This window comes from Peromyscus maniculatus, chromosome 1 (genome assembly GCF_049852395.1).
Source record: "Peromyscus maniculatus bairdii isolate BWxNUB_F1_BW_parent chromosome 1, HU_Pman_BW_mat_3.1, whole genome shotgun sequence".
NCBI classification, from domain to species: Eukaryota; Metazoa; Chordata; class Mammalia; order Rodentia; family Cricetidae; genus Peromyscus; species Peromyscus maniculatus.
In genome coordinates this window covers 18295981-18311785 of record NC_134852.1, presented here as the reverse complement: position 1 = coordinate 18311785, position 15805 = coordinate 18295981, and the positions used below count along the sequence as shown (strand labels likewise).

At 40.9% G+C, this 15805-nt stretch overlaps 2 protein-coding genes and 1 pseudogene across 3 annotated transcripts in view; all 3 read right to left on the bottom strand.

Moving 5' to 3' along the window:
• Positions 1-264, bottom strand: part of LOC102905460 (uncharacterized) — an 11500-nt gene extending 11236 nt beyond the window's left edge. For both annotated transcript variants that reach the window (XM_076570894.1, XM_076570913.1), the window contains exon 1: positions 127-264. The gene's annotated coding sequence lies outside the window, so the exon portion shown is untranslated. The remainder of the gene's footprint in view (positions 1-126) is intronic.
• LOC102915140 (uncharacterized) overlaps positions 1-7968 on the bottom strand; it is an 8630-nt gene extending 662 nt beyond the window's left edge. The window contains 3 exon segments of the mRNA XM_015989718.3: positions 2-1404; positions 3614-3740; positions 7687-7968. Coding sequence (XP_015845204.3) covers positions 2-1404; positions 3614-3740; positions 7687-7719 — 1563 coding nt within the window. The 5' untranslated portion in view covers positions 7720-7968.
• On the bottom strand, positions 7752-15805 carry LOC102915453 (vomeronasal type-1 receptor 4-like; annotated as a pseudogene).

The window sequence follows — 15805 nt, the reverse complement described above, 5'->3', positions numbered from 1 at the left end:
TTCGGTGGAGAAAGAGGGTAGACTGTTGGGGAAAAGATTTTCCACATTTACCACACTCATATGGTCTCTCTCGTGTGTGAACTACATGGTGTTGAAAGAGGTGACACTTTTGGACAAAAGACTTACCACACTGGCCACACTTAAAAGGCTTTAATCCAGTATGAAGTTTCTGGTGTTGCATAAGACCATTGCTTTCTTGAAAAAATTTCCCACATTCTTTGCACTCAAATGGCTTCTCCCCAGTGTGAGATCTCTGGTGTCGAACAAGCTTAGATTTGTAAATGAATGCTTTCCCACAATCGCTGCACACATGAGGCTTTTCTGCAGTGTGAGTTTTGTGGTGTTTGTTGGAAGTATCTCTTTGGCTAAAGGATTTCTCATTCTCATCACACCCATAAGGCCTTGCTCCAGTGTGAATCATCTGGTGTTCAAGCAGACTATGGCTGTGTGTGAAGAATTTCCCACATTCATCACATTCATAACGCTTTTCAGCTGCATGAATTCTCTGGTGCCGAACAAGAGTTGATTTGCATCCAAAGGATTTCCCACATTCATCACACTCATAAGGTCTTTCTCCAGTGTGGATTCGGCGGTGTTCAGTAAGGTTGGAAATTTGCCTAAAGGATTTTCCACATTCATCACACATATAGGGTTTTTCTCCTGTGTGAACTCTATAATGTTTAATGAGGGTATCTCTTTGGGTAAATGATTTCCCACATTCACCACACTCATAAGGCTTTTCACCTGTGTGAATTCTGAGGTGGTTATTTAGGTGGGAGGTCTGTCTAAAAGATTTTCCACATTCATTGCACTTGTAAGACTTTTCTCTACCAGGGACTCTATTGGGATGGGTAAAAGAGCTTTTATGGCGGTGGACTTTCCCACATTTAGTATACTCAGAAAGTCTTTTTCTAGCATTGGCTCTTGGGTGGTGATCCTGATTGTGTTTAAGGCTGGAGGCTTCTCTGTGTTCACTCTGCTTGGAATGTCCTCTTCTAGTCTGAAAGCCCTTTCCACATTCAGTGATTAGGTTTGGTTGCTCACAAATGGGAATGGTCTGTGGAGGGATAATGCCCAATGCATCTGGGAAGTTCTTTCTAACTTCCGCAGAGGGGAAGGGCTTTTGTGACCCATGAATTCTGCAATTCTTCACCAGTAAGGCTGTATGTGAGTGTCTTTTCAAGGTATTTTCTGAGCTGCGATGATTCTGTTCCTGGGGAAGGTTTGATTTCTGCCTAAGTTGATGAACCAGGTGCAACATGCCTTTCAAGAGTGGCAAATATATATCACATGGATGAGACTCCTGGTTAGCGGGACTTGCTTTTGGGGTCCTGACCAGTGACAATCCTTCTACAACAACCTGATCAAAGGGTAGCTTTCCATTCTCCATTCCTTGCCAGCAATCTGAAAACAGAGAAATTAATTATTATGAAACATATTTATTATGATGAAGGTGTATTATTCATGTTTTAAAATAACTTTCTGTAAAATTATTTATATACTTTATTACTTTTTATTTTATTTTTCTGATAAGTTCTCACATATCTCAAGCTCACCTCAAACATATCACGAAGTCATTGTTTACCTTGAATTTCTGATCCTCCAACATATATGCTTGTAAAGCTAGACATGTAGCTTTTAAAACTAAGCTACACCCACAGCCCAATAGGTAATGTGAGGGTTTTTTTTTTTTTTTTTTTAAATTTTATGTTTTATTGTTTTCTTGGTGCCAGGAGTTACCCCAGGACAACATTTCTCAACCTGAGGGTTGCAACCCCTTTGTGGGCTGTATTTCTGATAGCCTGTGCATAAGATATTTACATTACAATTCATAATAGTAGAAAAATTATAATTTTGAAGTGGCAATGAAATATTTTTATGGTTGGGGGTCACCACAACAGGAGTAACTGTATTAAAGGGTCACAGTATTAGGAACGTTGAGGACCACTGTCCTAGGGCTTTACACATCTTAGGTTAAGTACTCAACCACTGAGCAGTATAGCAACAACTTGATTTTTAGATATCTTCAAAACTTTGCTAAAAGCAAGGCATGATGGCATGTGTTTGTTATCCTAACTATCTTGGAGATTGAGACAGAACTGTTTTAGATCAGGCATTCAGGCTTAGCCTGGGCAACACAGCCTGACTGGTGAGTGGGATCTTTATTGCTGCTGGCTGGGGAGAAACTAGAGTCTTCCTCTAAGCAAGGCAATTCTTAAGCAATAACAAAAGGCTTCAGCGGGCCTATAGCATTTATATGCAAATGAACCAATCAACAGCTCATGCTCCCTGCCACATTTTCTCTCTTTTGGACAATTCAAGATAGAATGAATATTCCTTTGTCTATAATCATCCTGAGTTCAGGGAGCAGACAAGTAAGGCCAACTCCCCCACAAACCTGCTGTTATTATTTAAACTGCTCAATCCTAAACTGTTTGCCACGTTCTGCTTTTCATGGAGTAACTATTGGTGGTTGTGATTAATTGTTTTTCCTTTCTTGCTTCTGTGTCCTGAACACCAGGTACTTCTCAGGGGAACACCAAACTGTCTTATATCAGTGTCCCCAACCTCTCTGTGCTATTACTCAGTCACTTCTCTAGTTAAAATCCTGCAGGTACATTTTAAAACAAGAAAAGGAAAGTCTTATGATTCACATAGAAAGGCATGAGGCCATGGTGTACTGATGTGAGGAAGAGGGAACTACATGTGAGGTAAGGAAGGGGCTGTCAGGGAGTGTTAGGTCAATATCACAAAATATGGAAGCCTCATGAGACAAAGGACACAAGGCTGAATTATATCACAAACATTAGCGGCAACTTATTCCTCAGTCAACAACATTCATCAAGACCTTATTGTTTGGGGTCTTCAATATAGGAATTCTGTATTGAAGGTTAAGGATGTCTCAGATGTGTTCAAGGAATATTTAAGCATTTATGGATACTTCACAATGAATGCATATGAGTCCTGGAAAATGCCACACAGGGGGTGGGGTACAGAGCAACAGGTAACAAATCTCCCCTTTTCTCTGGGCAACTCATCAAGGTCAACTGTCCTCTGGGATTGCACTGCACTAAAAAGCATCCAGGGATATCTCCATGCCCCTTGTCATGAATCTGCATGGAACTTGCATGAAGCAAGTCCTAAAAGAAATACAAGACAGAGCAGATGAGCCTCCAACAATGGCCCAAGAGACTCAACTTATTACATGAGCAGGATGGAAAATAACATACTCGGAGATTTTTGGCAACATCTCATAGTCCTATGTAAATATTGATCATGACAATACCTGTTATTTCTCACTCTGGCAGTCATGGGGAGCTATCATTTAGGAAGAGGTGCAGAAATTAGGAAATGAAGCCCAACATATCCAGGCTACAGAAATGATAATAGGCAGCAGATGAACAAGAAACTTACTTTACTGATACAGGGTACCTGATGCCCAGACTCTTCTGGCACTGTTTGGAACAGTGCATACAGCTAATCCCTCCATATATGAGAAGATAATAAAGAAGTTAACAGAACCCAAAATCTTGTCCTGGAAATAGCAAAGCTATCTGTATGGGAAAAAATGGATACTGGCAAGTACGTGGATGGGCTGGGTATGGGGCCTTACCAAATGAAGTTACAAGTGCAAAGTTCTCTAGCATCACATGAAGGTACAGCTGCCTCTGAGCCTCATCGAGGAGCCTCCACTCTTCCTTGGAGAAGAAGATGGCCACATCCTCAAAAGTCACAAAGTCCTGCCATAATGGGAATAGACCTTTCCATTATCAGCTCTCTTAGAATCCCAAGTTCATCCTCCTCCTCCCCGCAAGTCATTCTTTCCCTGAATACCCTTTCCTGATCTCAACCCTAGAGGAGATACTTGGTGACACTAATGCCCACTCTCATGATGCTCGCATTCATCACCATGTCCTCTGAAAGCACCAACTGTGGGAAATACAACATGGGATAACACTTCAACTCTGATCATAGTATATACCCTCAGCCAGTTTCCAAGGGTTTTCAAAGCTGTACCTTTCTGATACAAAAAGTTTGGAGATTATCTACCATTCTGTAGTTCTCAAGGCTATCCCTATGGATCCACACCCCCTCCATCCATGTATCACTTCACTACTTCCTACTTCTACCTCCACCTTGATCCCTTTCCATAGACCTCTTGCTGTTCCTCTCACATTACTCAGAACATGATATCCAGAGAATCAGACCACAGACTCTCCAAATGCCTCTCCTCCAAATAATGAGGCAAAGCCTCTGTGCAGCCTGCTCATGGGTGGGTTTGTTCTGTCTCTCTGGGGCACAGTTAAACAGCTCTACTGTGCTATGGCCTCACAGCCCTTCAAGATAAACTTAGGATCCAACTGAGGACCTGGCTCCTTGGTACTTAAGTAGTGTGGTATTTCCTGCCAGCCCCTCCAGAATTTGTAAGCCAGAGGTCCCCTTATTTCAGGGGATTTCTGTGCAGGCTTGTCCCCATAATGCTATGCAGAGTAAATGGCTCTTCTACTCCTTTACCTTGAACTATAGCTTCATGATGTCCTTCCCTATGTCTTAAAGGGAAGCTTCTCTTTCCCTTTAAGGCTCAACTAATGCTGCCCCTGGTGTGAGCTGCTGTCTTGTCTGATACTCTCCCACCTCACAGTCCTACTATGGACCCATGACCCCAAGGTCCCCTCCCCAGGAGTTCTGAAGGATGACTGGTCTCAGCTTCCTTCTCCACAGACCTGCAATCCCTAACCTGCACTCTGTTATAACACAGAGGGGCCTTGGTAGCTTGATACAGGATCCCTCTGATGGTCCACAAGACCAAAGGCAGCCCCAGTTCTGTTCTCAAGCCCTCTGGATTAGTCTATTTTCATTAACATAACAACACATATAAGGCAAGCTCCTTTATAAAGAAAAGAACTATGTTTTGGTTTGTGGCTCTGGTGGTGCAAGGTCTCTTTGGTGACAACCTTCTTGCTGCAGGGTCCTGATGCAAGAAAGAAACATATGATAAGAGACAAGAAGAAAGGAGGGCATGTGTGTGTGATCTCTTTTATAAAGACACCAGGATTCAGCCATGGGTGAGAAGGACAACTTTAATGAGTTAATTTTATCCTACTCACTCCTCAAAGATTCTATCTCTAAACACCCCAGGCAGGTAAGTTTTTACCCTATTAATACCTGACACTGAGTATTATATTTCAATACATGAAGTCATGGGGTTGGGCACGCAACCACGCAGAAACCACCGCAGACTCTGCTTGACTGTTTCACATCTCAACCTGAGCCACGCGGGAAAACCGGCTGATCTCAAACACACATCACTTTCTTCAACTTTTTTGAACCTGATGTACCCTCTTCACTTGCTGCCTTCCTCTTCTCCTGACCCCATTCAATGGCCTGACACAGTGCCCTTCCTTCTACATGAGGCCCCGTGACTCTCTCAATTAACACCTATGTCCCTGAATGTATGACCTGCCTGAACCTCCTCAAACACACTAAGGGTAACTACAGAATTCCACTAGATGTAAAGCAAGCTGGATAAACATTAATCTTAGCTTTAGGGCCTTGGTTTCTCCTAGTACTTCTCACTGATCTTATCCCCTAGAGTTCTGACAACTTGCTACATCTCATACCCTCCCCAAGGCCACTTCTGTACCTGTAATTCTCACAATGACTACCCAGGCACCCAAACATAATCTACCAGTGATCCCTGCCCTCTTTCCCAAGTGTACTAATATGACTATCTCAACTACAAAAACTCCTCCTAATGGTTACCCAAATTACACCCTAGCACAAATACTTCTAACACTGCCTTCTGAATGACTCCATCCTGAATTTGAATCCACTCTCGACATGGTTCTAGGCTGTGTAGTTAACCACCCATTTGGTATGCCCAAATTAGGTGTTTTGAAACATCTCGGATTCTAAGCATATCCCCAAACCAAATTCCAATGTTAACTGCATCTACCACCAACTTCACACCAGTGTTGGCAGTGCCTCTGAGCTTCTAGTTACTAAACATGAACACCATGCTTTTACACACAAAATTAGCTCCCAGTTTTCTCTCTCACCATCATCAGCAGTAAACCTGACATTCCTTATCTAAACAACACAAAACCTAAAGCCCAACAGCAACCACCTCTGTGACTACAGTAGCTTCTTCCTTGATTATCTCATCCTTCTGTACCACCAGGAAGTGTAACCTGGGTCAAAGAAGCTCCCAATTCTTCTGGGATTCTGAAGAGAGCATCTAAGAAAGCCATTGCAGGTCTGACAACTATGCCCTAGCTTTTGGGTCCCAAGAGAAATAAAAGAAAAACTATTCTGCCCCACCTTCACCCATTGATTTATCCAGTATGTAACAGTAGGGTAGTCTTCCCTTAACATGAATTATCTTGAAGAGACATTAAGAAATGTCTTGTTCACCCCAGTCAAGACATCAACAGACCAAGGTAATGGCACTAGCCCAATCTGGCTTGGTGAAACAGTGAGACTACTTAGTGTTTTTCAACCTTTCTAACGCTGCCACCCTTTAATACAGTTCCTCATGCTGTGGTGACCCCCAACCTTAAAATGATTTTTGTTCTTCGTTACAACTTTATAACCATAATTTGCTACTGTTATAAATCGTAACTCAAATATCTGTGTTTCCTATGGTCTTAGGCGACCTCCGTGGAAGGGTCGTTCCACCCCCCCCACGGGTTGCTAACCTCAGGTTGAGAACCACTGCTCTAGCACTCCACAAGACCAAGGACAGATGTGGTGAGCTTGGTTCAGCAGTGGTGAGGTATCAATGGTGATCCTCTCCCCTGTCTTCTACAAATAAAAGATGTTAAGAGTCCCAGTAGCCTCACCATTGCCATGGTGTCTCGCTATCACTGTACCGTTTTGCTCATTTCACTGTCACGATTAAGGGACCAGTGTATTTTGTAGGTCACCATATCAATCTCTGCTCCACCAAGGCCAATAACCATAATACACCCAAAAGAAGTTATGTAAGAGGTAACACCTTCACACCTCATTTGCCCTGGTTCCCAGCAGATAAGAACCAGTCCATATAGCCCCCAAGCCAAGAGTAGGGCTTCTGTACTTAAGAGTCTGTTCAGGTCAGCAGGCCAAACTTGGACACAGATTCCTGAACACAATCCCTAAGACAAAGAATAGGACTAGCTCCAATGAGGCCGTAGAATGGTCATAAGAATTTCTGAGCAAAGGTAGGTGGTGAGAAGCCACTATCCACGGTCGGGGATCCAAGTGCACATCACATGCCTCCTCATTTTTCTGCTTTCCCTGCTCAGCCAGTAAGCCAGGTGACCTGGAAAGAACTTCATGAAGGACATCGCTCGCTTGGTCCTCCAATTCGCAGTGCTCGTTCTTACTATAAGAATTTGCACACGGTTCCAACTTTTCCTGGGTTTCACCTTGCCCTTTTCTAAACGGTTCAACCTCTGGATACAATGAATAGAACACTTTTAAAACGCTGAAATCTGACTGATTCATTCAGCTCACAACACTGGCTACCAGCCTCCTGCTGCGAAAGCTCCCAGCTCAGCACTCTCCCACAACTCTGACTCTGGATTTGGAAATGGGGGCCTATCTGTGGATCCTGCACTGTTTTGAACCTAGGGATTTCTACTCGGTAGCTGGCCCTGCACTAGGCTTTAAGGTGGAGCAAAGCCCAAAGCACTCAGCACTTACCTGAGCCAGGTCGCTCTGGGTGGCCACTGCCATCGGATTCCGAAGGTACAGTGGAAATCGCGATATCAGCGCAGCTCCTCAGTCCAGCCAGAAGGGAGAGGTGGCAACACTCGCTCCGCTGAAGCCCAAACCCGCACAGCTTGCAGTGCGGGAACACAGCGCTCAACACAGCCTGCAGAACTACTGTTATGCCAGTAGTGAAGCAAGAGTTCCGTGATGACCAGACTGACCCAGAGACATTGACCTATGAGCATTCATTGGCCTTGGCGAACTGCATTCTGGGCAACGTAGTTTTCAGAGGCCACAGGCTTGTGCTGTTGGTAACCAAGGCAACTCCTGCCGAAGTAACTCTGACTACCTCTTGAGAGAAGGAACCAGGTTTTACTAGTCTGTCCCTCCCTCCCGCCCTTCCTACCTCCCGCCCTCCCTTCTTTTCTTCCTCTATTCATTTCTTCCTCCTTTACATTCAGTCTTTCCCTTCTTACTATCTTCTTTTTGTTGACGAGTAAAATTTTACATATTTATGAAGTACAGTGTGACATTTCAATACATGCATAACTTGTATTAGTTAGAATTTCTATTCTGATAAAACACCCTGACCAAAATAAATATATAAATAAAATAATAGAAAGCAAGTTGGGGAGGAAAACACTTTTTTAATTTTCTACTTCCAGTCCATCACTGAAGGAAGTCATGGCAGGAACTCAAGTCTGGCAGGAACCTGGAGGCAGGGACTTACTGCCTTGATCCACATGACTTGCTCGGCTTGCTTTCTTACTGCATCCAGGACCATGTGTACCCATGTGTACAAGAGTGGCACTGCCCAAGGAGCTGAGCCCTCCCACATCAATCATTAGTCAAGTAAATGCCCCCACAGGCTTGTCTACAGACCAATCTTATGCAAGATTTTTTTTTCAATAAAGGTTCCCTCTTCCCAAATGATTCTAGATTGTGTTAAACTGACATGAAACTAGCCAGCACAAGACTGATTCTAAGGAACCAGAGTAATCAGTCTTACTATTTCTTTATTGTTTTATTTATACATTTTCTGTTTTGTTTTGTTTTGTTTTTCGAGACAGGGTTTCTCTGTGTAGCTTTGCGCCTTTCCTGGAGCTCACTTGGTAGCCCAGGCTGGCCTCGAACTCACAGAGATCCGCCTGGCTCTGCCTCCGGAGTGCTGGGATTAAAGGCGTGCGCCACCAACGCCCGGCTTGTTTTATTTATCCATTTTCTTTAGAGACTAGGTTTCAGTTATTGCAGGCTGGACTGAAACTTGCTACATGACTTAGGATGTCCTTGATCCACTTGCCTCCATGTCGTGAGTGCTGAGGTTATAATTTTGTGTTACCATGCCCAGTTTGTGAAGTGGGGTTGAACTCAGCGCTTTGGACATAGCAGGCAAACACTCTACCAACTGAGCCACATCCTCATCCCTCATTTATTCAGTTTTCATAGAAAATCCCAAGTCTTCTTATTTGTCCCCCAGTCTCTTTCTCTTCCCTGCTAGTATCCTTCCTTCCCACATTCCCCTTCTGAATTTGTGTATACATGTATGTACATATACATACAATGATGCCTGTATCCACATATACATACAATGATGCCTGTATCCATGTAGTACCTACCATAGACATTTGCTTCTCATGACTCCCCTCTTTTTACATGACAAAGTATTCAAATTAAGATTCTCATGTAGGAAAAAACTATGGATTTTACTTTTAACCAGATTTTTTCTGTGTTTTGCTATTTTTTTACACTGTTCTCTAGTGACTTTCAATATCTTCTGGATTATTTTTAGCAAATAGAAATGTTCAATTAAATATCTTTTTGCTTAAGCAATTACAGATTCTCCTTCTAAAGCTCTATGCATTGGTTTATTGTCTCCATGGATATGGGGAGCAATGGATACTCTAAGCTCTCCATGCTCTCTGAGTGATTTATTCATAAACCTAAGTGAGGCATAGCCAAATTCTAAAGGCTTCCAGAATGTTCCTGTGACTCTTTTAATTATGGTTTAACTCACACTCCTCCTTTACAACTCTGACCCATCTGTTTGGTGTAAGTTTATTTCAGGTTTCTTTTCCACATGATTCCTAATCTTTTCCTTCATTTCTTCTGGGATTACTGGAGCAGTGAGGCCTGAAACTTTATCTCACCAGGTCTTTAAATTCCCATTCTCAATGTTGCATGATCGTATGGTTCCATCAAGTACACAGTGTAATACATGCGATAAACAAATGATAAACATTGCCTTTGACTACATTGGTCTCTGTGATTCACAGTTAATACTTACAGAAGTAGTTTTGCTTCCAATACATTTAAGGTTTTAATTACTATTCCTAAGATGCATGTATAAAACTCAAAGGTCCCTAATTTTTTATAGGATGTACCATAATAGCCCATTTAAAAGTTCCCGTGATTGTAATTCTTATATTGGGGCAACTTTTTACATTTATTGAATTCAATTTTAGGTGAAGTTGATTTTTATATAATCAACATTGATGCATTTGGGTAATTGTATTTTAAATATCCATGACATAGACCTACAAAATATCTCAAGATTCAATAGGAAAGTGTAAATTGGTATTTCCTGCCCTGACTGCATGGTCCTCAATAATCAACTTAGAAGCTGAATATGAACTATAAATGCTCTGCCAGTAGCTCAGGTTTGTTACTAGCTAACACTTACACTTAAATTAACCCATATTTCTATCTATGCTTTACCACATAGCACAAAGCTTGTTATCCCATTTTTAGGCAACCTACTTGTATGTCAGCTGGCTGGTGTCTCTCTCAACTCCCTTGACTCTCCCCTTCTTCTTCCCATCATCTCAGTTTGGCTTTCCTGCCTAACTTGCTGCCCAGCCAATGAACTGTCAGTTTTTATTAACCAATGAGAGTAATACATATTCATAATGTAGAAAATGATTGTTCCACAGCAGGAGAATTTGCAAACGCAGATGGAGTTTTTAAAAGGAACAAAGAAAAGAACAGCCAGATAAACAAAATACATTTTTTATATTAAAAAGGAGTATTATAACATAATGAATGGGTAGTGTTGCATGCATTGTGATGATTTAATTTTATTTGCTGCAGGTCATCTCAGTCCTGCTAAGTCTGACTTTTACTACTGGTGGAATCTGATGTTCTCAGAGTTAGAGTGATGGTTCAGTGGGTAAATGTGCCTGCCTCCAAGCCTGGTTATTCTAAAGGCTTTCATGACTGAAGAGGATATAACTCATGTGAGTTGTTCTCTAACACCTCTCTCTCTTTCTCTGTCTCTTTATCTATCTATCTTTTTCATTTCTAAAGTATACTGGATGGTATTAACAGTCTCACCACTGGATCCTCAGGGACAAGGCTGCAACAAATTCAAATTAAATATTCATTGTGAGGCATTATAAATATGTAAACTCAAAGTGAAGGACACTATAAATCTGACATTTCACCAATTCCAAGTTACTTTCAATATCAGGAAGCTTCTTATGAAAATGATACACTTTCTAATTCCTCAAGAATGGAATGTAATTGTTGCTGAGGAGCACAGTATTTAGCATGGCATGAAGATGATAGTACAAGTATGTTACTTGTTTTTATTTCCACAGAATGGCCACAGGAGTGTCCCTATGCGCCAAATCCCTCTTAAGTTTCTTCCAGTCTAGCATGATCACTCCAAGGAATGTTGAGTAGAAACATTTTAAACCCACCATCTTTCTAACACTGTGAATTTCAGAAATTCACTGCATCTCATCATACCCCACTGGTATCATGGCATCCCTTTCTACACTAAAAACTCTTAGAGTGGTTCTATGTTTGCATTAATTTATGCTCCTTTGCAGTGACCTTATCAGCCTCCAGTCTATTGTCAATCATCTCTGTTTTCTATCCTCTTGTTCTATGCCTCCTCCCAATCAAAATATTTTAGAATAGACAGTAAGTCCTCTGTATTCAACTCCAAATGTTTTACCCCTCAATTTTTAGGCATTTTCAACTCCTCCATGACACTAATGCATACCCTCAACACCTAGAGTCTTGGTCAGTTTTGGAGAGTACTTTATAAACTCATTTATGCAATTGTCCTGTATGCCCTGGGTCCCCTCAGGATTTGTGCTTCCTTTTCTTCCCTCCTCATATCTTCATTGTTCCCCCAACTGGTTTCTTTTATTGATACGGTTCAAATAGAAAATGCTTTTGAAAGACTTGGGTTTTACAGGATATACTCCATCTATGGGACTATTTACAAAAATTGTGGACACTTTTGAAGGTTAAATATAACTGGAGGTGTTCAGTAAGCCTGTAACTCTTGTGTATAATATTGTTGGGTCCTAACTGTTGGCTGCAGGTTTGGGGTATGTAGCCTTTATTATGCTGAGGTATTATATTGCACAAATCCTACATGGTCTTATGATAAAACCTGGAGCCAGATATTGGAGTAAATACTGAAAGATCAGAGAGACAACGGAACAAGCCACTAGAGAAACTTCTCACCATTACCTCAGGCCAAATAGAAAGCCTGATACTATCTCCACATAGCCTTTGACTGAATGCCTGAGTCCTCAGCCAAAAAGGCTCCAGTTCCTGTCTCCTCATGCCTTATAGGCCTTTCTCTGCCCAGCCATTTCACTTCCTCCCTAGTGCTGGGATTAATGGTGTGTGTGTATGCTTCCCAAATACTGGTAGCAAAGGCATGAGATCTCAAGAACTGGGATTAAAGGTATGTGACTCCCAAGCACTGGGATTAAAGGCAGCTGCCACAACTTCCTGGCTCTGTTTCTCTCCTCGACTGAATTAAACTCATGTAGTCAAGGGTGGCTTTGAACTCACAAAGATCCAGATGAATCTCTGCCTCCTGAATACTAGGATTAAAGGTGTGTGCCACCACTGTCTGGCCTCTATGTTTAATCTAGTGGCTGCCTCTGTTTTCTGATCCTCAGGCAAATTTTGTTTGATATGCAACATATCACCACAATGTTATTGGTGTATCTCTTGACACTTCATGGCATTTATGGGAAAGGAATGTTGGGTTTTGTTAAAAGTATTTTTGACATCAGGGATGGCAAATGGGATGTTTCCATCAAATCCATTCCCTCAGAGCTCAGCCAACACCATGGGAGAAAAGGGAGGAAGAGTGTTAAGGCCACAGTGGATGGATGACATCAGGAGAACAAGGTCCTCTGAACCAACTGAGCGAAACTCTATGGACTAACTGACACTGAAGCCACAAGCATGGGGACTGCACCCATCTCCATCTAGTCCCCTGCATATAAATTATAGCTTTAAGTTTAGCATATTTATGGGCCTCCTGAGTATATGAATGAGTGGGTTTTGTTTTGTCCAACCTCGATGTGATATATTTTATCTCATTTTATTTTATCTTGTCATTTTTTGTTATATATCAGAAGACTGTTCTTTTCTAATGACAGAAAGGAAGTGGATCAGATGGGGAGGAGAGATGGTAGAGTGAGGGGAAGCTGTAATCAGGACATATTGTATAAGAAAATAAACTGTTTTTCAATAAAAAAGGAAAAAGAAAGAATATTTTGTGGCATCTAACAAGCCATTCATGTGATTTCCATTTTTTAGTCCACCTGTGTGATATACTACATTTACTGGTGGCCATATAGCTAAGCCATCCCTATATCTTTGGATAAGTTATGATACCATTTTCAACTAGAATCGTTGTATTGTAATGAACTCATGAATAAAAGCATTAAAGAGCTATGATGAGACAGCTACTCAAATGAGCACTTACCCAGACCCAATTTCTTTATATTTCGATTTAGTTTTGTACAGTTAGAATAGCTATACTGTAGCCATAGAGATTTGCTTAGGGAATTACACTGGCACTCACAAGTATATTTTTATGCCCTTATCCACTGCAGAATAAGAAATTGGCAGAGTTGAAGACAGAAGAATAACTAACTTGATATACTCTCACATAACTAACTAACTGCTACTTTGCCTGACATTACCTTTTTGTGTCTCCTTTCTAAGTGTCATAATAAAGCTAAACATATCTACTTACATATAAACATTTGAACCACATAGGATAAGATCTGCATATGAAGTACATGATGTGAGTTTCTTTTTGAGTTGGTGTTACCTGGTTTAATGCTATTCATTAAAAGTCCATCAAACTTCCTACACTTTTTGTGATTTCTTCTATCACTGTAGTTGAATAATAGTCTATTTTATATATGAAAACACATTTGATTATGGATTTATCTGTTTATGGATATATAGCTGGGCTGAATTTACTCAGTATAATATATAGAGCATCATTAAAATGGATTTGCATATATCTCTGTGGAAGTATATGGAGTTCACAGGGTATAGGCCCAGAAGTAGATTAGCTGTGTCAAATAGTAGTTCTTTTTTATTTTTTTAGGAACTTCCAAACTGATTTCTATAATTTCACTATTAATTGGCTTCCAAACAATTGATTAATCCAGCATTTCAGTGATTCCAAACCAGATACTAATAAAGTAAATTTACAAACTATTCTCTCTGATGTACATAGATGAAAAATTTCTAAAACATGTTGACATATAAAATTCAAGATAACATCAAAACCATCATTAATTTCCATTGATCATATTTTTTCACTAAGTGGTAAGGGAAGATGCTCTTTTCTAAGAACTTGTTGAGGACTATTGCTGTAAGCTTTGCAAACCAACCTATTTGCCTCTAGTGCAGCTAAAAGCAGGGTATTTGGGAAGTTATGGCTGAAGAAATTTTCTGGTACTGGTGCATGCTAGAGCTGTTGTGAATGGACCAGGGACTCCTGAAACACAACTTCATAGTCAGCCATGATTTCAGTTTTCTTTACCATTAGACTGTAAGACCCATAAGCTGTCTGTGAAATAACCAAGCTCTCAGGATGCCCTAGAGAAAGAAAGTGGGAAGAAAGGCACCTTTATTGAGAGGATTTTGCTAGCTTCTTTGTACATCAGCAAGACAAAGGGAAGCCTAGCAGAGGTAAGTTGAAAAGTAAGATAGTTCTCTCACATTGGGATAAGCTCATGTAGGCTTCTAATTAAACCAGCTGACAAAACTCCCAACTTATCATTTTGGTTAATTGTTAAAACACAAGACACTAACTCCTTTACTTTCTGTACTGACATCGTAATGGAGATGGTAAACACCTGGATACCACAAAAAATATCATTTACATACTTAAAATAAGAATTATAGATTTTATTCCTTATGCAGGCCAAACTGAGTGTAGGAACCACAGAGTAACAATTTATAAGAACAAATGGTGCAAAACAGGGAAAACCCAGAGAAGTGAGGCTATTGATGTTGAGCAGCCACCAATTGTGATTATACAAAAGAGCGACACAGCCTTGTAAGATGGAGGAGAGAGTATAAAAAGCCAGAAAGGTAGACACCAGGACCAGGATGCTCTGGGTGGCTTTGGATTCTAAACAGATTCTGCTGGAACCACGACTGCTACAGATGTGTTGAATCCTCTGCTTGTGTCTGTACAGAATGACAATCATGTAGCCACTAGACCAGGCCATGAGCAAAGAAAAGAAGATTTCAGGGCATACCACCAGTGCTGAATAGAGTGAGTCATTGATTTCATTACTCTCTACAGTGGAACAGTATCCAAAATCTCGTTTTCTTGTCAGATTTTTAATATTCCTTTCAATAAGTCGGTACACAGGGAAAATGATATTTATCAACATGTACAAAACCCAGAGGAGGGCAATGGAATGGCCAATGTATTTTGAAGTTTGGCTTTTTGATCCTTACAGCAGCATTCCTTGTGACTGATGGTGATGGCTTGGAAAACACTCAAGAGGCAGGTGGTGCCAATGGACACAGTCCTGTCAACTCTTTGAATGTACAAAATTAATTTGCACCCAAGATCATTTAAAAACTGCTTCAACCCAAAAGCTGCCATTGTATTTGGTACTCCTGCAGAGAGAATGATCAAAGCATTGGCGGCATTTAGGTGCATGCGAATCAAATCTGTGGGCTTTAATTTGCTCTCTCCATAGTGAACTAGATAGTAGTAAAGAAGACAGAAATTTCCCAGAATTCCAGCTATAGTTTGTGACAAGAAAATGATTTTCATGGCCAATTTCCAGAAGTCTATTCTATGACCTGGCAT